The sequence below is a fragment of the Stenella coeruleoalba genome (genome assembly GCF_951394435.1).
Source record: "Stenella coeruleoalba genome assembly, chromosome: 1".
In the NCBI taxonomy this organism is placed as follows: domain Eukaryota; kingdom Metazoa; phylum Chordata; class Mammalia; order Artiodactyla; family Delphinidae; genus Stenella; species Stenella coeruleoalba.
In genome coordinates, this window is record NC_137169.1 from 22,197,078 (window position 1) to 22,224,770 (window position 27,693).

At 43.3% G+C, this 27,693-nt stretch overlaps 1 protein-coding gene across 2 annotated transcripts; it reads right to left on the bottom strand.

Annotated features, from left to right (window-relative positions):
• Positions 1-4,387: 4,387 nt before the first annotated feature.
• On the bottom strand, positions 4,388-27,450 carry TAF12 (TATA-box binding protein associated factor 12). 2 transcript variants are annotated; one of them, XM_079942095.1, is made up of 6 exons: positions 27,292-27,450; positions 15,775-16,026; positions 14,016-14,093; positions 10,588-10,702; positions 6,540-6,628; positions 4,389-5,076 (listed from the first exon to the last, which is right to left on the bottom strand). In XM_079942095.1, exons 2-6 carry the CDS (start codon positions 15,940-15,942, stop codon positions 5,041-5,043), a joined length of 486 nt encoding a protein of 161 aa, XP_079798221.1. In that variant the 5' UTR covers positions 15,943-16,026; positions 27,292-27,450; the 3' UTR covers positions 4,389-5,040. The 2 variants fall into 2 exon arrangements, with proteins under 2 accessions (XP_079798222.1, XP_079798221.1); XM_079942096.1 differs by lacking the exon at positions 27,292-27,450 and having other exon boundaries at positions 4,388-5,076; positions 15,775-16,020.
• Positions 27,451-27,693: the final 243 nt, after the last annotated feature.

Genomic DNA, 27,693 nt, shown 5'->3' on the forward strand with positions numbered 1-27,693 from the left:
AACTGGGAGATTAGGCTTGACATAAATACGCTACCACGTGTAAAATAGCTAGCTAGTGGGAACCTGCTGTATAGCACAGGGAACTCAGCTTGGTGCTCTGTGATGACCTAGATGGGTGGGATGTGCAGGGGAGGGAGGTCCAAGAGGAAGGAGATATTATGTATACATATAGCTGATTCACTTCACTGTACAGCAGAAACTAACATGACATTGTAAAGCAATTATACTCCAATAAAAAAAAAAACTAGTATAAAGTAGTTTGAAGAACTTCTTGTACTCATAACTCAGCTTCAACAAATACCAGCAGGAATGGCCAGTCTTGTTTTACTCTCCCTTCTCTTTATTAATGTTATTCTTAGGATCCTGGCCCTGGAGGGGGAACTAGTGCTCGGTCTGTGGTTGACAGGTGTGGGAGGATTTCTCCAGGGCCCCTGGCTGGGACATGTCCCATGGAAGTCCCAGTGTTGGGAGAGGCAAGCCTCACACTGCACAGCCCTCCCTCCTGTCGGTACAGACCTAGGGCTGGGACTCAGGCCAGCAGAGAGAAGGAAGGACATCCTCGCATATGGGGGCTGTGGTCTGCCGCCCACGGTCTTTCAAGCTACACCTGGGGACTTCTCAGGATCGGTACAGGGCCTCTATTTTGTGGAAGTCCTGCTTCTGTCCTGAAGGGACTCAGTTCTGCATGGTGGTTTCAAATGGCACTCTGTCCCAGAGGCTTCACTAAGCCTGGGTCTGGGCATATCCTGGGGAGCCTAGACCCAAAAGCCCCTGATTGCCTTTGGGTTCTGGCTCTATGTCTCTCACTGCAAGTCTGAGCCAGCCCCAGACCACGTGGTTTATGCTTCGGTTCTGGGCTCGCTTCTCCTCCTGGCTGGTCTCCTGCACCACGTGGATCCTCTCTGGCAGTACCAGTTCCACATCCTCCTCCTAGGAGGCCCAAATGTGGACAAACCATCCTTGTTGAGACACTACGTGGAGGGCATCTTTGTTGAGGGCGTCGCCCAGGCAGTGGCGGTGGACTTCTCAGTGCCCTTCATGGAGGCAGAGCCTGGGGGTCCAGCTGGCCAGGAAAGGTCACCACCCACGCCTGAGGGGGTGAGCCCACCCATCAGGAAGAGAAGGGGCGTTGGTGGCCATGACAAAGATGAACTCTGGACCAAGAGCACAGGTCTGAGTCCTGGCCTACCCTGTGACCACGGGCAGGCCACATGATCTCTCCAGACCTCGATATCCTTACCTGTAAAATAAGAGGCTACACTGGTGACTCTGAGGGCCTTTCCTAACTATAGGGAACTGTGAGAGCTTAGTCCAGCTCTGTCTTCCTCCTCCCTGCTTCACCTCATGCAAGAGGGGCCCTCTCCAGGATGGCTTCATCCCAGATGGCTTCTTCTGTGTCCTCAAAACTCACGCCCGTTTTTGTGACCACCTCCTACACCTGCCTTTTGGTTCATTCTTTCTCAGGAAAACCTCAAGCCTTATTCCTTTACCTTTAGTCCAAATTAACTGCAGCCAACTTCTTGGCTGGTCCCCCTCCTGCCTGCTTCCAATCCCACTGGCAGCCAGAGCAAGGTTTTTAACATGTAGATATAATCACGTCAATCCTCCGTCTAAAACTTTACTGGCTCCCCATTACCTGTGCAGTGGTTTTCAAACGTTTTGTTTATATGCCTGTTTTTAGCGTCAGAATCTTGTCAGATGGGATCTTTCTCACAGCCCTGAAATCCTCCACAAGTAAAAGAGAGATTGCTCGGGCTGAAGAGAGGTGGGAAGCCCAGAGCCAGCCTGCTGGGCCTCCCACACTATGTACCACCTCCCCCCGCTCCCCGCAAGACACACACATGGCGGCCTCCAAAGCATGAGCACTGGACCCCATCACTAGGCCTGAGGGCTGTCCACCCCCAAGCTTACCCTGCTCATCTCTGGCCATTCTCTCCTCATGTGGCACCTTGTGCTTTAGCCACAGTGATGCAGTGACTTCTTTACACCTCCGGACCTTTGCATGCGCTGTCACTCCCACCTCTGTCCCCACAGGACCTGGTGAGATAGTTTAGAGCACAGTTAAGAGTGCAGGTTCTGGAGTCAGAGGGACTTGGTTGAAATCTCAGCACCAACACTACTACCTGTGTGATCTTTTTTTAAAATTAATTAATTAATTAATTTTTGGCTGTGTTGGGTCTTCGTTGCTGCGTGCGGACTTTCTCTAGTTGTGGCAAGTGGGGCCTACTCTTTGTTGCGGTGCGCGGGCTTCTCATTGCAGTGGCCTCTCTTGTTGCAGAGCACGGGCTCTAGGTGCGCAGGCTTCAATAGTTGTGGCACGTGGGTTCAGTAGTTATGGCGCACGGGCTTAGTTGCTTTGCGGCATGTGGGATCTTCCCGGACCAGGGCTCGAACAGGGAAGAATCTGCCTGCCTGGTTGGCAGGCGGATTCTTAACCACTGCGCCACCAGGGAAGTCCTACCTGTGTGATCTTGAGTAAATTACTTAAACTCTAAATTTTAGTTTCCTCATTGGAAAATGGGATTAAATGAGATATTGCAAACAAAGTGCTTGACAAACACTTGTTTCTTCAGGTCTGTTGGGAAAACAAGCTTATCCACAGAAGGTGCTTAGCATAAAACATGGCACTTAATACGGACTCTTACCAAGACCCTCCCAACACTGGAGCACAGGAATTCACCAGCCCTGCCACCCCTTGGGCTCCTCAGCATGTATTAAGTCCTACGTGTGCTCAGACTATGCTGGGCTCCGGGAATCAGGTGGGCCTGGTTACTTAGCAAGATAGAGGGCGTCGTGCCCAGGGCGAGGGGCTGAGCTGCCCCAGGCACCGAGTCAGAAGACTCCCCACAAATCACCGGGTGACACCCCACTCTCCAGTACCCCCACCTCCAGTAACCACTTAAACAGCTGTCGGATTTCCCCCTTCTCTCCATTTCGTCACAAATACCTCAGTCCAGGCAACAACCTTCTCAGGAACCTCTGCTTCCACAAATGCCCTCTCTTCCCCCTCCACTGTCTGGCCAGAGTGAGCTTTTCAAAACATCAACCTGAACGATCATGCTTCTGCTTAAAATCCATCAATGGCTCCTGCTACTTTTGGGTAAAGGCCACTCTTTGCTGGGGCCTACGAAAGACACTGCAGGACCTGGCCCGTCTTGCCTCATCACACGGCATTGGGGCTGGCATACGTGCAGCTCTCTCTCCTTGAAAGTGATCCCCACGCCTTCCCCTGGGTTCCTCAAATTACAGCTCTACTGCTCAGACGCCCTCCCCAGCCCTGGGAGTCTCTTCTTTGCAGCCCTGGTCTAGGAAGCAGTTTTCCTTTCACTCAGTGGCAGGTCGCTCCCTGTTTTCATTCATCATTGCAGGCCATGCCTGGCATGGGCAGGGGCAGAGCTTATAAATACTCGCTGAATGAACAAGCCTCTCAGTATACATACAGGACAAGATGACTAGCTGGATGAAGCCATTCACCTGTCATGCAGCTGATCAAGAACTGAGGTCTTTTGACTCTACCTAGCTCTTTGCATTAAACTGCCCTGATTCCCCTGTCCCCTTCTGTCCTCAGTGCAGGATTCAAAACTAATTCTGGATTCCTTCCTGGCTGCCAAGGCCAATGACTCGCTCCTACTGCAGGAACTTGGCAGAAGGCCTTTTGCGGCTTGGTAATCACCAACAGAACATCCTTTGAGAGCGTCCCCCAGCGGCATCGGGAGGTTCTGGAGAAAGCAAAACCCTCCAGTATCTTCTTTCTGGTGGTAGGCCACAAGAGTGACCTGGTGGTTGAGGGAGAGGTGATGCCAGGGGGAGGGGAGAAGCTGGCTGCCTCTTGGGGCGCTCACTACGTTGAGACCTCAACCGAAAGCAAGGGTGACATCAGCACAGCTTTCAAGCTGCTCACTCAAGAGATCTAAGAGCTGTGAAGAGAGGGGTCATGGAGCCAAACCCAGGGTGGGAGGGAGTGAAAAGCAGGGTCCCACCACAGACCAAGCCTCAGGAGGCAGAGGCCCGAACCACGGCAAGGTGGATGTATCCATGCTGGTGGCCCCTGGGTGGAACAGCTACACTCCCTGAAGCCCACGGAACCCTCACAATCCACAAGGGCTCTGCCAGGAACATAACAGGATGATGCTAGCTGCCACTGAAGGTCATGACCCTGAGGTCTCAAGGGGCCTGGTTTCCTCTGCACGGTGGTAAAAATACTAGGATCAGGGACACCAACAGCTGAGAACAGAGAGAAACCTGCACAGAAAGGCCTTTCCCCAAGTCTACTGCCATCCTTTCTTAGCGTCAAGGATGAACTCCAGAAGTTCCGGAAGAGCAGGTCAGGAAAGGATTTCCCCAAATCAGGAGCCTCTTCAGGATGGGGCTCATGACAGAAGGTCACCCTGCTCGATTCTTATGGCAGACAATCTGGACGAAAAGTCCTACTGATGGTAAGGCCTTCCTTGGAGTAAAATAATGGAAAAGTTCCTGGGTTTTTTCCTCCATCACAGAAATGAATAATGGTGCTGCCATCTGCTGACTAGAGAGCTATCTCCAGCCTTGCTTCCCCTCCTCTGGCATTTCAAAGGCTGTAAGCCATGCACCCTGTGTCTTTCAATTAATAACTTCTTTATTCTGGAAAAGCAAATGAAAGTCATATTCATATAAACACTGACATTACAAAGTACAGGGAAAAGGGGGAGGGAGAAGGAAACAAAAACCTCTACAAATCCTGCTAATACTCTCTCACCAAACAAGACCATAATGCTTTTCCCCAATTCAATCACTTATATAATAAACCACAAATAACATCTTCTCTGGAAGATACACTGCTCCTCTTTGAGATGGCAGGAAAAAGGGACCGGAAGTTGGGGTAGGAGGCTTTATTCTTTTGGCAGATCCTCTCAGTCATTATAGATATTGCTGCACTGTTAATAAAAAATATATGCTTCTCTGTAAAGCATTAAAAAAAAAAAATCCAAGGATGAGATGGCTGAGGTCTCAGCTCAAGTATCTCCAAATACATTGTTGTCCATTCCCTGACCTTTCCGTGTGTTATTTCTTGGTTGTTTTCCGGATCAATGCCATTCTCTGAAAGGAGAGAGAAATAAGCAATTACACAGGTTAGAGTCAGGAACTTTCCAGGACATCCACGTGTGGCTACCAGGTAGCATGGTCTACACCACAGGCTGGACTCCTCAGGAACCTACAGGTACAGGGAAGCTCAGCAGTTCCTTCTAACTCAAGCACAGTCTGCGGGGCCCTAACACAAGTTTCCACAGGCCAGCGGACCCATTTCATTGACCAAAAGACCCCAAAAGCCCTATACTAGCAGGATGGCAAAAACAGTTAAAAGCAGAAGGTGACAGCTCCCGCCTTTTGGGGATTTAAGGGACAGGCCATCAAAACATGTGCTTTCTAGGCTTACCCCCTTCCCCTAATCTCCTTCTCTGATGATGGAAAAAATAAGGAAGAGGGCTCTGTTTTGAGCCTGTTGCCAACACGCAAAGGGAGCTGACATTCCTCACTTGATAGCCTGCAATGAAGGAAACTGACCCTAACAATTTCCACCATAACCCATCAGGGAAACATTCAGATCATGGGTTTCAAATCTTACTATTACCAGCCACTGGCCAAATTAATGACTTGCTTTGCTCACCCTTTTTGACTAAGAGATTGTTTGAACATTATGATATTGGTTGATTGATAAATAAATAAATAGGGCTGAAAAGTGGATAATTTGAGAGCCGAGCCAAATGACCATCTACTGCCTGGAGGGACTTCCTTCTGAACAACACTGCAGTCCTTCAATTCCGGCTATTGGCGGTCTCCTTGTAGGGCTTCCTCTGTGAGCTCTGTAAACATACCCACTCCAGAGATCCCAGGCTACGGAAAAGCGAGGTACACTCAGCCAGAACTGCCCGACTGTGGAACATCAAACTTGGAAAAAGCCCACTTTTCAAATCAGAGTAGCCAGTTAAACTAAGATTTGTCAAATGGAGGCCAACATTGCTATGAGACTGACCAATGACTGGGACAGCTTGTTCCCCAGTAGAAGTGGAGACAGGTTCTCTTACTGACCCCTCAGTTCTGCAGTAAGAGGGACGGAGAACAAAGGTTAAGCTGGGGCAGAGGCCAGACGCCTGGCAGAGAAGCTTGGGTGCTACCTCCTAGCACAAGTACAGCATATTTCTGCTTTGCTTAAACTGCCCTCTAGTCGGAGGGCCCTAGATGATGTTCAAATCAGCAACAATGAAGGAAGATTTCTTTAAAGAGATGTGGAGGGGGCGAGTTCCATACAGGTTAGAAAAACCTAGAATCAACAGCTCTAAGTGGCACCCATTAGAGTTGAGAGAAAAAACTGAGACCCCATATGGGAACAAAAAAGCACCTAGGAAAAATCTGGCTGATCTCCCGTACAGCCCTGCTGCCTCTTGCCCTCTCTGACATTTGGAGGAAATGACAACCACAGTGATGGTAGCTGTGTGCATTCTCTCTGAGACACAGCTCAAGGGATCAGCTGTGGCTGGCCCGAGACTCTGAAGCCTTCTCACCTGTTTGTGAGCTTCTGTGGTGCAAGCTTTTTTGTAGGGTCGTATTTCTTCAGAGCCAAACCCTGGGATCCACATGTTCCACTGGCGTTCTGTAAGGAAGAAGCCCACATAGAGATAAGGGGACCAGGAAGGCAGTGTCAAGGTGCAGTGTGACCCTCAGACAAGGGTCAGGGAGGACTAATCTGGGCAATCAACTGTACTAATTAACAGTAACTCTGCAGAGGGGCTCTATGGGACACAAATGGGGGAATCACATATGGTACCTCCAAGGTTTTAAAGGACACTATTTGACCTTCTGGCAAAGAAATAAGAGGTAAATGCGTCAAAACTTTGAGTGTGGAGCCCTAAGGTTTCCATGCAGCTCTTCAGGAAAGGAAAGTTATTTGTTCCTTCAATAAAAAGTTATTTGTTTCTTCTGTCTTACCCCTATGCTCAAGGTAACCCCTCTCAAACTGAAAGGAGGAGTAGGAAGAGAAAGGCATTCTTTGCAATCTGGAGTTAAGAGCCAAGCCCCAGTTCTGCTGCTTCACTGTGGAGCAATATGACGTTGGTCTCAGTTTCTTCACCTTTTATATGGTAGTAACAACAGAAATAACCACCTGATAGGGTGGTTGAGAGGCTTCAATGGCATAATGCAATCCCAGAGCCTGGGATAAATACATAGAGAGACAGATACAGACACAGGTATGTCCACGCCACAGCTCCATGTCCTTGTGCCACTGGATATGACCATCCCTGTAAGACTGTCACTACAAGTTATCAGAGGGCAGAGATTTGGTTTTTCCACTTTTTCAGTAACTAGCATAGCCACATGGCCCCCTAAATCCACATATAAAAGTGTACTCGACTTCCCTAGTGGCACAGTGGTTAAGAATCCACCTGCCAATGCAGGGGACACGGGTTCGAGCCCTGGTCCGGGGAGATCCCACATGCTGCAGAGCAACTAAGCCCACGTGCCACAACTACTGAGCCTGCGCTCTAGAGCCCACGAGCCTCAACTACTGAGCCCACATGCCACAACTACTGAAGCCCGCGCGCCTAGAGCTCGTGCTCAGCAACAAGAGAAGCCACCGCAATGAGAAGCCTGCGCACCGCAACGAAGAGTAGCCCCCACTTGCCGCAACTAGAGAATGCCCATACACAACAACAAAGATTCAACACAGCCCAAAAAAAAAAGTGTACTGCACTTTAAGTACATCCAATATAAAAAAAAAAATTATACTTACACAAGATTATTTAGGGAATAAATCTCTACTCAAAAGGAGTTACAATGGGGACTCCTTTATCATGCTCCCCTAGAGCACTGAAAACATTTGTTTTGCAAATTTGATTTGCCCCAGACAGGCACTTACTTAAAATCAAATTGAATATTAGTGGTTTTATAGTTATACTTTGTGTCTAATGCATAGCAAATATTGTGTGAATGAATGATTCATGGTTGGTTCTAGAATAATTTTATATACAGCTCTCTTCCAATATTGCTTTGAAAATAAAAATGAAACTTTCTGCTAATAATTTGTTGTCAGTACTTGAAAGTGACACTAAGATTATTCTCTGGGAATTACACTTTACAATCAACACAAAGTGGATCAGGATATGGATATGCAAAGTCACTTTAAAGAGAGTGGCTACCAGGCATGAATGCAAACATGTAAGTACGTGTAACTATATATTTAAATAAGTGTGTACAGTTGACCTTTGAACAAGGCAGGGGTCAGGGGCGCCAACCCTCCCTGCACTTGAAAATCTGCGTATAACTTATAGTCAGCCCTCCAACCATGCTGTTCCTCCATATTCACAGATTTAACCAACTGTGGATTAGGTAGTACTGCAGAATTTCCTACTGAAAAAAATCACCAATAAGTGGACCGTGTGCAGTTCAAACTCGTGTTGTTCAAGGGTTAACTGTATTTATATTTTATATAATATTAATAGAATAGCAACAACATTTAGTGAATAAAATGTGTAATAAAATGGCTGGGACAAAGCAGCATTGTGCAAAGCATTCTATGTTCATTATCTCATTTAACTTTCATATTTATGAAGAAAGATCCTGTCTCAAAAATACACATATTGAATATACTGAAGATACATTCTTGCAAGGAAACATTACGTGCATAATTGACTCAGTAATTCTGAAAAGTAATTACCATGAAAAGTAATCAAATGATCTTCACTTCAGACAAATCAAATGGAACATATGTCAGGTGTAATCACAATATAAATATTCATGCACTGTATAGCATTTATGGTAATATATATGGTAACATATGTGTATGTGTAATATGTGTGTATTTACATATACACGTTTATAATAGATTCTGATTAAAATATATCGTGGGGACTTCCCTAGTAGTCCAGCGGTTAAGACTCCACACTCCCAATGCAGGGGGCCTGGGTTCAATCCCTGGTCGGGGAACTAGATCCCACATGCCACAACTCAGAGCCTGCATGCCGCAACAAAAATATGCCGCATGCTGCAACTAAGACCCGGCACAGACAAATAAATAAATAAATATTTTTTAAGAAAGAAATGTTATTAAAAATATATATATATTGTGGAAATGCAAAAAAAATATATATATATATACACATATTGAACACATATTCAAGTAAAATAGGTTAGGAGATACATAAGTTAATCAGTTTAGTAACCCTGAACATTTACATTCAATTAAACCTAAAGATAATGAACTAGTATGAATATATACTCTACAAATAAATATGCTTAATGTAAAAAAAACACACAGAAATAAAGAAAGACCATGTCAATCAGAAGGGGAGGTTATTCAACTATTCAAGTGTAGAAAATAGCCGGGTCAGAAGCAAACACTGGCAGTGCCCATCCCAGCCCATCCAGAAGAGAGCCATCAAGAGTTTACAGCCTCGCTGGCAAGCTTATCCTTGCTGGGCGCGGGGCAGGGAAGTTGTGGGCAGCAGGCCTAGATGGTTAACACCAGGTTCCCTAATTCCCCAAACCCTGATCCCGGGCCTCCCACATGCTGCGGAGCGGCTGGGCCCGTGAGCCATGGCCGCTGAGCCTGCGCGTCCAGAGCCTGTGCTCCACAGCAGAAGAGGCCACAACAGTGAGAGGCCTGCGTACCGCAAAAAAAAAAAACACTCTCAGCCCCAGCCACCACCTGACTTCAATCACATGAGAGATCCTTAGCAAAGCTGCCCAGCTAAGCCCAGTCCACCCCCAGGCCCATGAACAACTGTTACTGTTTTAAGCCATGTTTGTTACACAATAATAAATAATTGAAATGGCTGTCTTTTGCTATTAATATCAGCAATGTTAACCAGAAGTGTGTTATTTATCCCACCTCCACTACCAGCGCCTCCTGGAGCAGTATCTCCCTGACACTGGGAAGGAAGCTTTCAGCCATGGGCTGATCTGCACTCAATCCCTTAATATCTTCTGCCTCATTCCCTTGGCCTGACTGTCTTTGTAGTCACAGACTGTCCCCTTTCTTTTGATCACACTGCAACCAATGTAGGGGGGTAGCTTATTCATTTCCAAGTGATTACAATTATCAATGTTAGATGAGTATCTCCCAGAAAAACCCAAGCTCAAATTTAGTGTCTATTAAGTAGAACAGCAGAATACAAAATTATATGTACATTATGGATATAATGTTCTTGAGAAAAATACATCAATAAGCTAAAAACTGGAAGGAAAATACCATTATATGTATGGTAGAGATATAATAGCTACATTTACTAAGCTCTTACTTTGTGCCAGTCACTTTACGAACATAACCCATAATCCTCACAACGACCCTGTAAGGAGGGTATTATGATCCCCGCTATAGAAATAAGGAAACCAGCTCTAAGAGAAAGTAAGTAGGAAGGATGAGGTGGTACAGTTAGAAAGTGGCACACCCAATGCTAGGGTTCATTCCCCCTACCATGCATGGATTTCTCTTTCCTGTTTAATGCTACTATGGCCTGAATACATAAATCCCAGAGCCCAGAAGTCTGATCCTGGCATGAAGGTTCCTGGAGGAGCAATAGTGTGGATACCTCAGGGAGAAACGAGACCACATACCTAGATGCAGCTGGACATCTTTCACCTCCAGGGTGCTGGACTTGCGATGCCGAGCAAGCTGGCACGCTGCTGTCACCACGCTCTCGATAAAATCATCAGCAATCTGCAGCAGCATCTGGGGGAAAAAAAGTGGGGGAGAGTAACCACGACACTGGCAGGGTAGGCTCCTGTTGCTTGGACAACTGTATCTGCTTGAATCACATATTCAGTCAGGTTTTCTAACAGAAGGCCTGGAATCAGCATTTGAGCGAAGGTGGGGAAGAGGAGTGAGGACCACAAGAGAAACACATTAGCTCATTAACCAGGTTGAGAGAAACTCACACCCTTCTGAGGATGTACTTTCCGTACTTTCTACCTAGCAGCGATCAACCAGCCCAACCCCTACCCTCTCCGCATCTTCTTATGAATTAGGTAGGAAAATAAATGTGAATCATTAAATCCTCACTCCCTCGTATTCTCTTAAAGCATTTTTATTTCCATTATCTCACCTAGTCCTTATAATTATCCCGTGAAAAAAATGGGGCACAGATTTTACCCTAACTCCATAGAGGAGGATGCTAAGATTCAGGGAGATTAACTTGTTCATGGCCATGTAACTATTAAGCAGCAAAACCAGGATTCAACCTCAAGGTTCTGAGTCCAAAACCTGGATTCTTTCCAGTTTATTATCAATTATTCCTAGATTGTGTGAAGAGCAAAATCAGAATTCTGAAGTTAAAAATCTACATTAAAAAAACGGAAATTTTGATCAGTGAATACCTTCCTCATGGCTTCCTCTGCTGACCAGAAAAATAAAATAAAATAAAAGTACAACCATAGTTATAAACATTCCTTGTTCTGCTGGACTATCAATGCATTGTCATCTTTCCTACAGAACCAAATGGATACCATCTAAAGGAAAGATTTCTAATTAAACATGGCAGATCAACTCTAAAAATGACCTCCTCTCCTTCCCTACACCCATTAAAATAACAACAAAGGAAAAAAACAAAAGACATATAAATCCACAAAGACAAAAAGATAGGAGAGAAAACCTTAATGGACAAGATATTCCAATAAACTTTTAAAGTAAATTTTTGTTAAAGAGGTAACAAAGGAAGAATGGGAACTGACCTAGCAGACAGAAGGTATAACACAAATGCACGCAGAGGGGACGCCAATGAGAACGAACTGATTTGCCCTTTGCAACTCCTAAGAGATCCAGGATTGGAATGTGTCATTAACCACAGAAGACTGGACTGAGGTATGGAACTAAAAACTGGACAATTGTTACATGTCTGTACAGAGTAGTCCCCCAACCCCCACACTTCAAAAGCAGCCAAGTGACTTCCCACACGTACCTGACCCAGAACACAGTCGGTTTACTCCCCAGAAAAACTGAACAGGAGTGGCTATGGATGAGAGTACACCAGACACAGCAGAGACAAGGGAAAGACACAGTCCCTTTCTCTTGCCTTGCTTCCGGGATGTTAGAAGCTAGAGATAAACCCTCCAGATAGGAGACTAAAGGATTTTTCTCTGCATATACTAAATGATTCCAGAGGAAAGACTTACAGATACTGATTAGGGAATGCCCCATTAAGAAGGTTGACTATGGACAAATTATTCTGAAGTGAAGCCAGTAGTATGCTGGAGCCAGATTAGATGAGGTCATGAAGGCCAATTACATGCATTTCTTCCCAATCCTGCATTCAGTGACAACATGTTGATAGCTTAAAATAGGGCATAGTGAGAATATTTACACCACAGAAATCAGGAAATGCTGAAAGCCAGAGTCTTTTTCTCCACAGAGCTGGTTATTAAACATTTACCAATACATGACTGGGCGAAGACCATCAGTCAGTAAGTTCTGCTTCAAATCAGGTTTTTAGTGGCTCATTCTTTAAGAATGGATAGCCAGAATCACCAGACATTTGAAGAAAGTCTCCAACACTAAAAGGAAAATAAACAAACCAAAGGGGAAAAAAGGGACCCAGAGGAAACAAAGACAATGCAGGGAAAAGAAGAAAATGTCAAACAACGTAATTAATATCCTTAGAGAGAAAAATAAGATACTACAACTGTAAAATAAGAACAGAATGGCTTAGGGAAAAAAAAAGTCAACAAGAAAAAGTTCATGGAAATTAAAATTTTTATTATAAAAGAAAGTTAAAATTTACAAGACAAACTAAGGAAAATCTCCCCAGCAAGTAGAATTTAGAATTACAAAGAAATGAAAAAAGAGAAAAGATAAAAAAACCTAAGAGGATCAATGCAGAAGATCCAACATCCAACCGTCATTACACACAGAAAGAAAAAAAGCAGAGAAGAAATTATCAAAAAACTAAGATTAAAAAAATGGAACCTTCATACACAGCTGGTGGGAATGTAAAAGGATGGAATGCTTTATAAAAACAGGAAGTTCCTCAAAGGAAAAACACAGAGTTACAATATGACTCACCAATTCCAGTCCTAGATATATATCCAAGAGAAATGAAAATGCATGCCCACAGAAAAACTTGTACATGAATTAAGAAAAAGAAAGAGGGGCTTCCCTGGTGGTGCAGTGGTTAGGAATCTGCCTGCCAATGCAGGGGACACGAGTTCGAGCCCTGGTCCGGTAAGATCCCACATGCCATGAAGCAACTACGCCCCTGTGCCACAACTACTGAGCTTGCGCTCTAGAGCCCGCGAGCCACAACTACTGAGCCTGCGTGCCACAACTACTGAAGCCTGTGCGCCTAGAGCCCATGCTCCGCAATGAGAAGCCTGCACACCACAACGAAGAGTAGCCCCCGCTCACCGCAACTAGAGAAAAGCCTGCATGAAGACCCAATGCAGGGCTTCCCTGGTGGTGCAGTGGTTGAGAGTCTGCCTGCCGATGCAGGGGACACGGGTTCGTGCCCCAGTCCGGGAGGATCCCACATGCCGCAGAGCGGCTGGGCCCGTGAGCCATGGCCACTGAGCCTGTGTGTCCGGAGCCTGTGCTCCGCAACAGGAGAGGCCACAGCAGTGAGAGGCCCGCGTACCACAAAAAAAAAAAAGACCCAATGCAGCCAAAAATTAAAATTAAAAAAAAAGAATATTACTTAGAAATACAGAGGAATGTTCTAGAAACAATTAAAATTGTTGAAAGTGACTGCCTGTGAGTAGCAGCCTATACCCTTTTTGACAGGCAAAAGTAGCAATGCTGTTAGGTATAAAGTGCTAGGCATTCTCCTAGGTGATTTGTATAAGTTATTCATGGGACCCTGACAATAACCCTGTAGATAAATAATGTCATACCTTACCAACACAGGAGGAAGCTGAGTCTCAGAAAAGTTAACTGACCCACCGACAGAGCCAAGTCTCAAATTCAGACTTGTCTGCCTCTATAATCTGTGCTCTTAATGGCTATTCTATACTATTTCTCAGGGACACAGTCTCTAGGGTACCCAATCCCAACTTACCTCCTCCACATCTTCATCCAGTTGCTCATTAGGATCCACTTCTCTTACTAAGTCTTGTAATTTCTTCTTGGTCAATACCTAAAGTTAATTGGGAGAACATTTTTTTCAGCCAAGTAGCAAAGAAACAAACACCTCATTACCCTATAATGAAAGGCTATCAATTTGTTGGGTTTGGTTTCTACTTTCCAAAGAATTATCAGTCTGGCTTACTTGGTGCTATTACTACAAGACTATAGTCTCAAGACAGAAGTAGCCTAGGGAAAGGCAGAAAGAGCAATATGGAAGAGAGGCCAACATCTGTCAGGTAGTTTTAGTAAACTCTACATTAATTTGCAATTTTCTGACCACCACAAGTTGTACAGTGCCCCTGCTGCCTTTGGACAAGCTCTTCTACCCTTCTTCCTACCTGCTCAGCTCACAGTGCCTCCTTTCTGATGCTCTCCCAGCCCACCCAGGTGAAAGCAACCACTTCCTCCTTTGGCCTTCACTGTACCCTGTGTACCCTTCTATCATTGTGTACATTTATAAACTTGCCTGTTTCTGACTTAATAGGCTGAAGGCTCCTTGAGGGCAGGGAACACGTGTTCATCTCTGTATAACTAAATATCGATATTTGTGAAAGTATGTACAACTATGATCCCTCTTTCATAAAGGAAATGTTATACCACATATATATGCCACTAAATAAGGATCAAAAGACATACACTAAAATGCTAACCATAGTTATTTTGGGGTGGTGGTAGAATTTGGGGCTATTATTCTTTCTCTTTTTCCAAAGTTTCACGATAAGCATTGCATGACATTGGAAATAAGGAAAAAATAATAATTTTTAAAATAAATATTTGTTAATAATGTCTCGGATCTATCCATTCAACCATCACTTAATTCAAGCCTTTGCCACATATCTTGATTTACTGCAAAAGTCTTAGACTTGCTGTTCCTCCCAGTCTGCCCCCTTTCCTACCTTTCTTGTCCCCTTACTGTCAAGTTAATCCTCCTAAGACATACAACTTTTATTATGTTACTTTCAAGCTTATTAAATATTTGCAAAGATTGTTTATTGACTAAAAGTTCCAATGGAAACTGACTAGCATAGGCCTAGTATGTTCTGCCGTAATCCTACCTATACAATTTTATCTCCTGCTCTTCTCCAACACCACACCCATCATGGGTTGGTCTCCTGAATACCTGCCCAACCCTTCCCATTCATCATTGCTAGTTCCTCCCCCATTCTCTTGAACTGTTGTCTCCTCATCCTATTCTACCCAGCCTACAAGGTCCAAGTCAAGAGAGTATACTTATTTCTTATGGCTCTGGAGGACAGAATCAGGATCATGGGTAGAAAGAGGGGGTCAGATTTTAGAATCACTGCAGAAAATAAAGGCAGCAGCTAGATGAACTAGGAGAAAAGACTGGAGGCAAGAGTACTTTTATTACAGGAATAATGAATAATGAATCCATTAATTATTTAACTATTTTATTTTATTTAACAAGTATATAGCATATATATTTATATATAAAAACCTGTCACAGGCAAGCTGTTGTGTCAGTGCATGTATATATGGATGTATGTATATGTATATGCATACACACACTTAAATACTACAAAGTAAAAACTGATAAATGTACATGATATTTCGATAAAGAACTTGAGAAGTCTGAGCGGAAGAGGCAGCAGCTGAGATGGACATCTCTCAGAGTGTTATTGCTTCAAAGAACAGATAAGAGGTGCCCACAGAGAACAAAAAGCGGATGATACCTGATTGTTTTCAGGGCTGAGACGCCCTCCTGTCCCAGGAGTGCCTGGGATCTTTACCACTGTAGTGCTATTGGCCATGGAGCCTTGTGGAGGGGTGCTAGCTGGTTCCGGTTTTATTGATGAGAAATTGGACAGGTTGATTAGGGCTGAGGGGCCAAACTGGTTCATAATCTGCCGCGCTTTGGACTTCAGCTCATAGAGCTTATCGAGATCTTGTTTCTTTTTGGAGCTATGAGGACCAAGGCCAATCAACTGTAGAAGAAAAACAAGAGAATTAGCTCTGGAAGTACATGTAATAAAGGATGAGTTTTAAAAGTAAAATTCTATGAGGCCTGTCAGACTTTGAAGGGTCTTCATTTGATACCTGCACATTGAAAATGGAGGGAATGAAGAATGTTCATTGCTCTCACCTGATATTTAGAAACCATCTCTTCTCCAAAAGCTAAATAAAATAGTCCACACAAGTGAAATAAAGAAGTAAATGAAATGAGGAATCTTATGTACAAAAATAAACTAGAATGAGCAAGACATTTTTGAAGACTTTGTAAAAATAGAATACTTGGTTAATTGTAAAAATAGAATACTTGGTTAAGTACTACATGCATTATTTTTGAACATCAAATAATGCTAAACTCAAATAAATCATGGCACAATCACATACTTGAAACCTAGTCACAAAACTTCAGAAAACAGATTAGTTCATTTTGGTGTTTCAAAACATGCTTAAGTCTATGTCAGGGCCTAATAAACACAGTTTTTAGCAATTGTTAAAAGTAAGCTCTTCACTGTCATCAAGGGCAAATTTTCTCTGAGTGTTAGCAATCTTTAAATACATGCAGAGTCCCTAGGCTGGAGTAGCCAAGACTTCTAAATTTTAGAGCCATGAGGCTGACTCCGTGGACATCAGCTTTGGTGTCATCAAGATCAGAAGCACATTCAGGAAGTTCCACCCACAGTGACCTCAAGGAGCTTACTTACAGCTATCTGAGTGTCTAGATCTTTAATTACATCAGCAACGGCTGTGAGCCCGGTGAAACGAGAGGCAGCCATTTTCAAAAACTACCTGTAAATGAACAACTGGCATCAAGCACCACCCTTGCCACAGAACCATTTCAGTTGCATGGCCTGCACATCTTCAATGACCAGAATGCAGGCAAACTGACTGTGGAGAACATTTCCTTATTCCAACTGGGCACCAAGAAAAACATCTCCATTTCTTTCATATACAACTTTTAAAATTAATTAATGATGACAATAGTAACATTAAGACTCTCTTCCAATAAAATGAATGTACTATTGTTAGAGATAAGCTAGCAGCATATGAAATACTTTATTGGCCAAAACTGTGGAATTTGAACCTGCAAGAATCATGGCAATGTTTTCAGAACTTGATAAAGCTTAGCAACCTGAATGAGTATCTGTATCTTGCCCCTACTGCTGAGTTCCTCTCCAACAAATTGTCTAACTCTCTAATACAAGAAATCATCTTCTCCTGGTTTACCCTTAATAAAAGCAACTAACTACGCACAATGATCAAGAGAAACTTGTTGGCCAAGAGCCCGCTGAGGGGGGCAGCACAGCATCAGGATTACTTTTTTTTAAAACCATATGTGGTCCACGTCTCCTTTTCCCTTACCCACAAATCTTACCAATGGAAGAAATGGGAAAGGAAAAGATTGTTAACATGGTAACAGTTGCCCTAATGTTATAAAAGCAAACTATTTTCCCAGATCAAGTCCTATGAAAAAGCCTTATTAAAGATTATCAGTATTGGGCTTCCCTGGTGGCGCAATGGTTGAGAGTCCGCCTGCCGATGCAGGGGACACGGGTTCGTGTCCCGGTCCGGGAAGATCCCACATACCGCGGAGCGGCTGGGCCCGTGAGCCATGGCCGCTGAGCCTGCGTGTCCGGAGCCTGTGCTCCGCAACGGGAGAGGCCACAACAGTGAGAGGCCCGCGTACACACACACAAAAAAAAGATTATCAGTATGAACATAAGCCACCACAATGAGAAACCCACGCACTGCAATGAAGAGTAGCCCCTGCTCGCCACAACTAGAGAAAGCCCGTGCGCACCAATGAAGACCCAATGCAGCCAAAAATACATAAATAAATTTATAAAAAAATAAATAAAATAAAATTTAAACAGTTGATCAATCTGGAATGGGGGGAGTAATATACTCCTCCTTTCACACACTCCTCCATTCCAGATGGATCAGATATTTAAATTTTAAATATAAAATCATTTACTAGATAAAATATAGAATATCTTTATTTTTTATTTATTATTTTTTTAAATTTATTTTTGGCTGTGTTGGGTCTTCGTTGCTGCACGCAGGCTTTCTCCTGTTGTGGAGCATGGGCCCTAGGGCACACGGGCTTCAGTACTTGTGGCACGTGGGCTCAGTAGTTGTGGCTCACGGGCTCTAGAGCACAGGCTCAGCATTGTGGTGCACGGGCTTAGTTGCTCCGCGGCATGTGGGATTTTCCTGGACCAGGGATCAAACCAATGTCCCCTGCATTGGCAGGTGCATTCTTAAGCACTGCACCACCAGGGAAGTCCCTATTTTTTTAAAGATTTATTTAGTATTTTTTTATTTAATTTATTTTTGGCTGCATTGGGTCTTCGTTGTGGCACACGGGATCTTCGTTGAGGCGTGTGGGATCTTTCCTTGTGGTGTGTGGGCTTCTCTCTAGCTGTGGCGTGTGGGTTTTCTCTTCTCTAGTTGTGGTGCGCAGGCTCCAGGGCGCATGGGCTCTGTAGTTAGTGGCATGCGGGCTTAGTTGTCCTGCAGCATGTGGGATCTTCGTTCCCTGCCCAGGGATCAAACCCGTGTCCCCTGCAGCATAAGGTGGATTCTTTACCACTGGACCACCAGGGAAGTCCCTAGAATATCTTTAAAAAATATTCAGAAACCTAAACTTAACACTTTATACAAAAATTAACTCAAAATGGATCACAGACTTAAATGTAAAATGTACAACTATAAAACTTTTAGGAAAAAACAGGAGAAAATCTTTGGGCTCTAGCTAGGCAAACCAAAAGCATGATCTGATCAATAAAAGGAAAAACTGATAAATTGGCCCTCATCAAATTTTAAAAGTTTTCTCTGTGAAAGCCCATGTAGAAAGGATGAAAAGACAAGCTACAGACTAGAAGAAACTACATACCCAAAAAAAGACAAACTACATATCCAACAAAAGACTAGTATCTAGAATGCATTAAGAACTCTCAAAACTCAATAGTTAAAAAAAATTAATTCAATTAGAAAGTGGACAAAAGACACACCAGACATTTCACCAAGGAGGATACACAGATAGCAAATAAGCAAATTGAAAGACGTTCAATCAAAAAAATTAGTCATTAAAGAAAAGCAAATTAAAACTACAATGAGATATAACTACACAACTATCAGAATAGCTAAAATAAAAAATAGTGACAACACCAAATGCTCACGAGGATGCAGAGAAATTGGATCACTCACACACTGCTAGTGGGAATGTAAATGGTATAGCTACTCTGTAAAACAGTTTGCAGTTTCTTAAAAATCTAAGCATGTACTGTCACAGAGGAGCCTAAAAAGGCATGAAGACTAAATGGAAAAACTAAGATCTGAATAAACTATGGACTTCAGTTAATAGTAATGTATCAGGGACTTCCCTGGTGGTCCAGTGGTTAAGAATCCACCTTCCAATGCAGGGGCCCTGGGTTTCGATCTGTGATCAGGGAAGTAGGATCCCACATGCTGCAGGGCAACTAAGCCCACGCATCGCAACTACTGAGCCTGCGTACCATAACTAGAGAGCTCGTGCACCGCAACTACTGAGTCTGCATGCTCTGGAGCTCGCGTGCCACAACTAAAGAGAAGTCTGTGCGCACAATGAAAGATCCTGCGTGCCGCAACAAAAGATCCCGCGTGCCACAACTAAGACCTGATGCAGCCAAAGATAAAATAAATAAATAAATAATAATGATAATAATAATGTATCAAACGTGGTTAATTAGTTGTAATGAACATACTATACTAATGTAAGATGTTAATAATGGAGAAACTGGGTGCAGGGTATATGGAAACCCTGTACTATCTTCCCAAATTTCCTGTAAATCTAACACTGCTATCTCAGCAGGTTAAATAAATAAATAAATGGATTTTAAAAACTGCTCTAGGAAAGAGTTTATTTAAAAAAATGAAAAAAGGAAAAAGAAGACCAAATCACGAATACACAAAACAACAGGAATGAATCTTAAAATATTTAGGTGAAAAATAAGCCAGTCTCAAAAGAATACATACTATATGATTCCATTTATATGAAATTTTAATATCTAATGATCTAAAAACAAATCTCTAGTGACAGATGGGACAGAGATTGACTGCACAGGGGCAGGTTGGAAGTTTCTGAGGTGATATAAACATTCTATACCTTAAGTGGGGGAATGCTTACACAGCTGCTATATTTATCAAAACTCACAGAACTATATGTTTACAATGTATACATTTTATTGTATGCAAATTATACCTCAATAAAGTGGATTTGGGAAAAAAGAAAAAACACGCAACTACTGTATGACCCAGCGACTGCAATCCTAGGCATTTATCCTAGAGAAATGAAAACTTATGTTTACACAAAAGCCTGTACACGAATGCTCATAGCTTTATTTGCAATAATCAAAAACTGTAATCAATTCAGATGTCCCTTAATAGGTAAATCATTAAACAAACTGTGGTATATCCACACCATGGAATACTACTCAGCAAGAAAAAGAAATGAACTACTGATATGCACAACTTGGATGAACTTCCAGAGAATTATGCTGAGCAAAAGCCAATTCAAAAAGAGTCCATATTGGGGCCTCCCTGGTGGTGCAGTGGTTAAGAATCCGCCTGCCAATGCAGGGGACAGGGGTTCGAGCCCTGGTCCAGGAAGATCCCACATGCCGCAGAGCAACTAAGCCTGTGTGCCACAACTACTGAGCCTGCGCTCTAGAGCCTGCAAGACACAACTACTGAAGCCCACGTGTCTAGAGCTGGTGCTCCGCAACAAGAGAAGCCACTGCAATTAGAAGCCCGTGCACTGCAACAAAGAGTAGCCCCCGCTCGCTGCAACTAGAGAAAACCCATGCGCAGCAACGAAGACCCAACGCAGCCAAAAATAATAAATAAATAAAAGAGTCCATATTGTATGACTCCAGTTATGTAACATTTTTGTTTTCCTTTTTTTAAAAATTAATTAACTAATTAATTAGGTTGCATCAGGTCTTAGTTGTGGCAGGCAGGCTCCTTAGTTGCAGCACGTGGGCTCCATAGTTGTGGCAGGCAGGCTCCTTAGTTGTGGCATGCGAACTCTTAGTTGCAACATGCATGTGGGATCTAATTCCCTAACCAGGGATCGAACCCGGGCCCCCTGCTTTGGGAGTGTGAAGTCTTATCCACTGCACCACCAGGGAAGTCCCCTATATAACATTTTTAAAATGGCAAATTTTACAAACAGAAGACAGATTAGTGAGGTTGTCAGGGACTGGGTGGGAGGGAGGGAGGTGTGGTTATAAAAGGCAATATGAGGGGCGCTTGTGATGGAATTGTTCAATATCTTGATAGTGATGATGGATAAATGAACCTATAAAAAGTGATGAAATTGTATAGGACTTAGTACTCATACACATATAAGCAAACAAGTGCAAGTAAAACGGGAAATCTGAATAAGATTGTTGGGTTGTATCAATGTTGATATCCTGCTTCTCAAATTATACAACAGTTTTGCAAAATGTTACCGTTGGGGGAAACTGGTGGTGCAAAGTGCAAGGGATCTCTGTATTATTTCTTTTTTTTTTTGCGGTACGCGGGCCTCTCACTGCTGTGGCCTCTCCCGTTGCAGAGCACAGGCTCCAGACGCACAGCCTCAGCGGCAATGGCTCACGGGACTAACCGCTCCGCAGCATGTGGGATCTTCCTGGAACGAGGCACGAACCCGTGTCCCCTGCATCGGCAGGTGGACTCTCAACCACTGCGTCACCAGGGAAGCCCTGTATTATTTCTTACAGATTCATATAAATCTACAGTTATCTCAATTTTTAAAAATTGGAAAAACAATATTCTCAAGAATAAATAATACCCTTCTAAGGATGACTTTACAAAGCTCAGGAGCCATAAAAGAAAAGACTAATATGTTTAATTACACAAACATAAAAATGTCTGCATGGCAACAAACATAACAAACAAAGTTAAAGGACAAAAGACAAACTAGCAAAAATATATGCAAGATATATCAAAGGACTAATTTCTTTTATATATAAAAAATAACTACAAATCATTAAGTACCAACTACCCAATAGAAATATTGTGAAGGGCTTCCCTGGTGGCGCAGTGGTTGAGAGTGTGCCTGCCGATGCAGGGGACACGGGTTCGTGCCCCGGTCTGGGAAGATCCCACATGCCACGGAGCGGCTGGGCCCGTGAGCCATGGCCGCTGAGCCTGCGCGTCTGGAGCCTGTGCTCCGCAACGGGAGACGCCGCAACAATGAGAGGCCCGTGTACCGCAAAAAAAAAAAAAAAGAAAAGAAATTCAAATGGTTCTTAAAATAATGAAGTGATCCTTATTCTCATTCATAATAAAAATGCAAATTAAAACTACAACCTACTATTTATTCCCCATTTGGCAATGATGAAAAAGTTTTATAGGGACTTCCCTGGTGGTCCAGTGGCTACGCCTCCACACTCCCAATGCAGGGGGCCTGGGTTCGATCCCTGGTCAGGGAACTAGCTCCCACATGCTGCAACTAAGAGTTTTTCTTTTTTTTTTAACATCTTTGTTGGAGTATAATTGCTTTACAATGGTGGTTGCAACTAAGAGTTTGCATGCTGCGACAAAGATGCCGCATGCCGCAACTAAGACCTGGCACAGCCAAATAAAAAAATAAAAAATAAAATAAAATAAATAGTTTTATACATACTGTGTTTGAAAATTTTATGGAGCAATAATCATTTCATAAGTTGCTGGAGTGGGGGAATATAAATTAGTTACAGGTCTCTATAAAGAGCTACTTGGCTGTATCTACCAAAATAAGAAAAGCATATATTGTTTTAATCCCATAGTTCTATTTTTAGCAATTTATATTATAATTGAACTTGTATGTGAACAGAATACTATACATACAAGGAATTTCAACCTAAATGTCCATCAAAAGTGATATAGTTAAATAAACTACAATATAACTATATAATGTAATAGACTGAAAAAGAATGAGACTCATGAAAATATTATGCTAAGTGAAAGAAACCAGTCACAAAAGACTACATATTGTAGGATTCCATTTATATGAAATGTCCAGAATAGACAAATCTATAGAGACAAAAAGTAGATTAGTGGTTGCTAGGGCTGAGGAGTGGGGGAGAGGAATAGGGACTGACTTCTAATGTTTATGGAGTTTCTTTTAGGAGTGACAAAAATAATCTAGAATAGATTGTGGTGATGGTTGCACAATCCTGTTTGTAGCAAAAAACCACTGAACTGTATACTTTAAAATGATGAATTGTATAGTATGTGAATGTCTCAATAAACCTGTTTCTAAAAAATGAGGAAGCTCATGAAATGACCTTCAAGATACCCTGTTCATTTAAAATGCAAGGTTCAGAATAGTGAGGATAGGGACTTCCCTGGTGGCGCAGTGGTTAAGAATCTGCCTGGGGCTTCTCTGGTGGCGCAGTGGTTGAGAGTCCACCTGCCGATGCAGGGGACACGGGTTCGTGCCCCGGTCCGGTAGGATCCCACATGCCACGGAGCCACTGGGCCCATGAGCCATGACCGCTGAGCCTGTGCGTCCGGAGCCTGTGCTCCGCAACGGGAGAGGCCACAACAGTGAGAGGCCCACGTACCGCAAAAAAAAAAAAAAAAGACACATAATTACAAATGTATAAATTATTCCTGGAAAGATACATAAGAAGCTGAAAACAATGGTTGTCTTGAGGGGGATAGGAGAATGGTAGTACCTGGGGTGGTCCATGGGACCAAGGTGCGAGACTTATCTTTCATTGTATACCCCAAATTCTGTAATATGTGCATATGTAACCTATGAAAAAAATTAAAATAAACTACTATCTGGTTTGTTTCCACTGAAGAAATAGGTAATACTGACCCCTGTTTTTAAAATATAACAAAAAATATAGCAGTAGCAACAAAAATAAACCTTGACCTTTATTTCACACCTTATACAAAATATCAATAAATTAAAAACTGATCACAGACTTAAATGTGAAAATGTAAAACTATAAAACTTTTAGAAAACGTACGAGAAAATCTCCCTGACTTTGGGTCAGACAGAGTTTTTAGATACAACACCAAAAGCACAATCCACAAAAGAAAGAAATTGATAAAGTGGACTTAATCACAAAATAAAACTTCTGCCCTGCAAATGAAAACAAAAGACAAGTCTGAGACTAAGAGAGAATATTTACAAATCACGCATCTGACAACTTGTATCCAGGATATATATATAAAAGACTCTCAAAATTCAATAAGAAAACAACTCAATTAAAAAAATGGGTAAAAGATCTGAACTGATCCTTCAGCAAAGATTTACAGATGGAAAATAAACACATGAAAAGATGCCCAATATCATTATTCATTAGGGAAATGCAAAATAAAACCACAATGAGATACCACTAAGTACCTATTAAAATAACTAAAATTAAAAATAATATAGGGCTTCCCTGGTGGCGCAGTAGTTGAGAGTCCACCTGCCGATGCAGGGGACACGGGTTCGCGCCCTGGTCCGGGAAGATCCCACATGCCGCGGAGCAGCTGGGCCCGTGAGCCATGGCCGCTGAGCCTGCGTGTCCGGAGCCTTGTGCTCCGCAACGGGAGAGGCCACAACAGTAAGAGGCCCGCGTACCGCAAAATAAATAAATAAATAAATAAATAAAATAAAATTAAGTCCATATATACAGATTTCAAAGTTTGTCTTCTGCCTCCAAAACACCTGTGTCACAGTGCAGGCTATAAACACTGCTGATGTACTACCTCCAAAGCACTTTGGGGCTTTCCACAAACACCTTTGGTCAAAAGTAGTATGTTCTATGTTCACATCAACTTTAACACAATGATCTTCTGATCAGGTACTTACTTAGAAATCCTATTCTAATAATTCAATTGATGCTAGAGCCACAAATGAGTGAAATAAGTAGTACAATTTGCAAATGTAGATGAGGATAACTCAGGAATAAACTATTATTAATTAAACCATCAAGTATTTTGAAATGGTGGTACGGCCATGCTTTACCTCATAATTTGGTGTAAGTTTTGACCACTTACATTTAGTATAGGCACTTGCAAACAGTTTAGGCAAACCCACTGGGAACAAAGTTATTGCAGTTTCCCCAGTCATCTAGTTCATGTTACAATAATTGTAAAGTTAATCCAATTTAAGCCCCTGTTCTTCAAATTGGTCTTTCTTGGCCTCCTAAATTTAAAATTAAATATGTCTTACTCCAATGTGAGGGAAAGTTCTATTCAGGTCCCATTTTTCTATCTTGAATATCTATGCTTCTTTAAAACACAGGAATTCAGTTCTCTTCAAATACTACACTACATAAATACCCTAATAAGTTATAGTACTTGATAGTAAGAGGAGTCTTTAGGAGAAGGGAGTGCTTTCATTCAATGCCATGCTTTGTATAACTATTACCTCTATTTTGCTGATGAGCAAGCTGAGACATGGCGAGGAATCCACTTAGAAAAACAGAAAAAAGTTTTAGTCAAACACATAACTGGGTTTGACTGTGGCTGGGCCACTTAGTAGCATGGGCTTTCAGGCAAGGAACTTAACCCTTCTGCACTGATTTCCTTACCTGTACAATGGGACTAACAATATCTAACTTGTGCGGCTGTAAGTGATAATTAAATGATTTAATATTTGAAAAGTGCTTATGATGATATCTGGTTAGTCTTTTTTTTTATTGGAATAAAATTGCTTTACAATGTTGTGTTAGTTTCTGCTGTATAATGAAGTGAATCAGTATTTGTATACCTATATCCCCTCCCTCTTGGACCTCCCTCTCCCCTCTCCCCCCATAGTCTGAGTAAGTTTCAGTAAAAGATATTACTGAAGAATGAAAGTGACTGGTCCAAGTTTCTCCACCATCCTTATCTAAAAGCAGCCATCTTCCCTAAATGCTTATGCTAAAAATAAAGGGTACATTTTACTTATTTGTGACTTTCTAAATGACTTACTATATTGTTAAGGGGGAAGGAGCTTCATTTAAAAGTTTCCTAACTCGTAAGTGACATTCATTGTATCAATGTCAATACAGTTAACAAGACCCAAAATAAAATACTAGAATTTGTAAAAACTTCCCTCTTGAGTTTGAAGTTAGAGCAAAGATTCTAGAAGCATGTTTTCAAGGAATATTAACCAAGCATCTCCTATCTACTATGCAGAGCAGGGTACTGTATCAAAATCATGATCTAATCAATCATTGCCTCACTGTAATCCTAAACCTTCTTTGAACTTTAGCCTCCTTATATGTAAAATACGAGTTTAAAAAAGATTATCTTTCCGGGTCCTTCCATCTCTGCCATCCTCGTTTTTTGAGATGCAGAGATCTGTGCTCGGAGTTGGGTGGAATGGGATTTAAAGCACTTATCAAGTATATAGCTGAGTTCAAACTGCTTCAACTTTACAGCAGTGCTTCGCCAGAACGAAGCAGAAAACGAAGATGCTTCCAAGTGGGCTTCCTAGATTGTATCCGACACAAGATAAGCCTGCCAAAAGCCAAGTAGGCAGCGCAAAGGAGTCGTCTTTCCCTGAACACATCCTTTACCACCCTCGGTTCACCCAATATGAGAAAAAAAAAAAAAAAAAAAAGGATCACTATATTTTTTCCGAACTCTCTCCCTTTCCCTTGGAGGCTGATCTCCTCACATCCATTGCCCCTTATAGTCTCCGCTTTTAGGAGCCAGTGTCCTCACAGCCCTGTTCCCTCAGGTACTTCGGAGTCTCCAAGCCCCGATCCCGTCCCCACAGAAGCCCGTCTTCACTGCCCGCTCCTGTTCTTCCCAAACCCAAGTGTTCTCTTACTGCTCCTGCCTCTCAGGAACCTAAGTCTTCGCCGCCCTGTTTCTGAATCCTTAGAAACCTGGGTCTTCACTGTCCCGCTCCTACCGCTTAGCAGCCCAAGTCCTCACGGCTCCGCTTTTACCTCTCAGGAGCCCGTGGCTTCACGCCCCGTTCTCTTCCGACCCTCTCCTCTTCGGAGCACTGGTCCTCACAATCCTGTCCCTCTCAGCCCACTTTCCCTCGGGTGCCCGCTAACTCCGTCCCCTTTCCCTAAGTCCCGCCTGGAGCCCAGGTCCCCACAGCCGCGTCTTCTCCGAGCCCCGAGCCCCTCAGTCCCGTCCCAAGAGCCCGATTCCTAACAGCCCCGTCTCCTCCACAATCTGGCTCTTGAAACACTGACCACTGTGGGTCTGGGTCCTGACTCCCTCCTCCCACTCTTCTTCCTTAACTGCCAGGGCCCAAGACTCACAGGCAGCAGCGTCTATCTCCCCATGATATGCGGAGACTGCCCCAGTGAAGCGCTCGTCTCAGCAGCCGGTCCGACTGCTCGGCCCTCCCCGAGTACTTCCGGCACCGCTCCCCGCCTCCAACCCGGAAACGCGCGGCTCTTCCGGCCGGCGGGCGCGCGCCTGGCTTGCACAGGCGCGGACCGCCCTCCGACACGTGGTCGATATTCATCGCTGTCGGTCAGCTCTGGCAGTTGGGCTTTTTCCTGTTTGGTAGTGTGAGCAAGCTCTGCGCCTTCTACCCGGCGTTACGAACCCAGCGCTAGCTATTTCTCCCCAAAATAGCCTGTTGTATATATTGCTAGCGTGACCGGTAACACGCCCTCGGATGGCCTAGAGGTCGCCATTTTTGGTTAGTGTCTTTG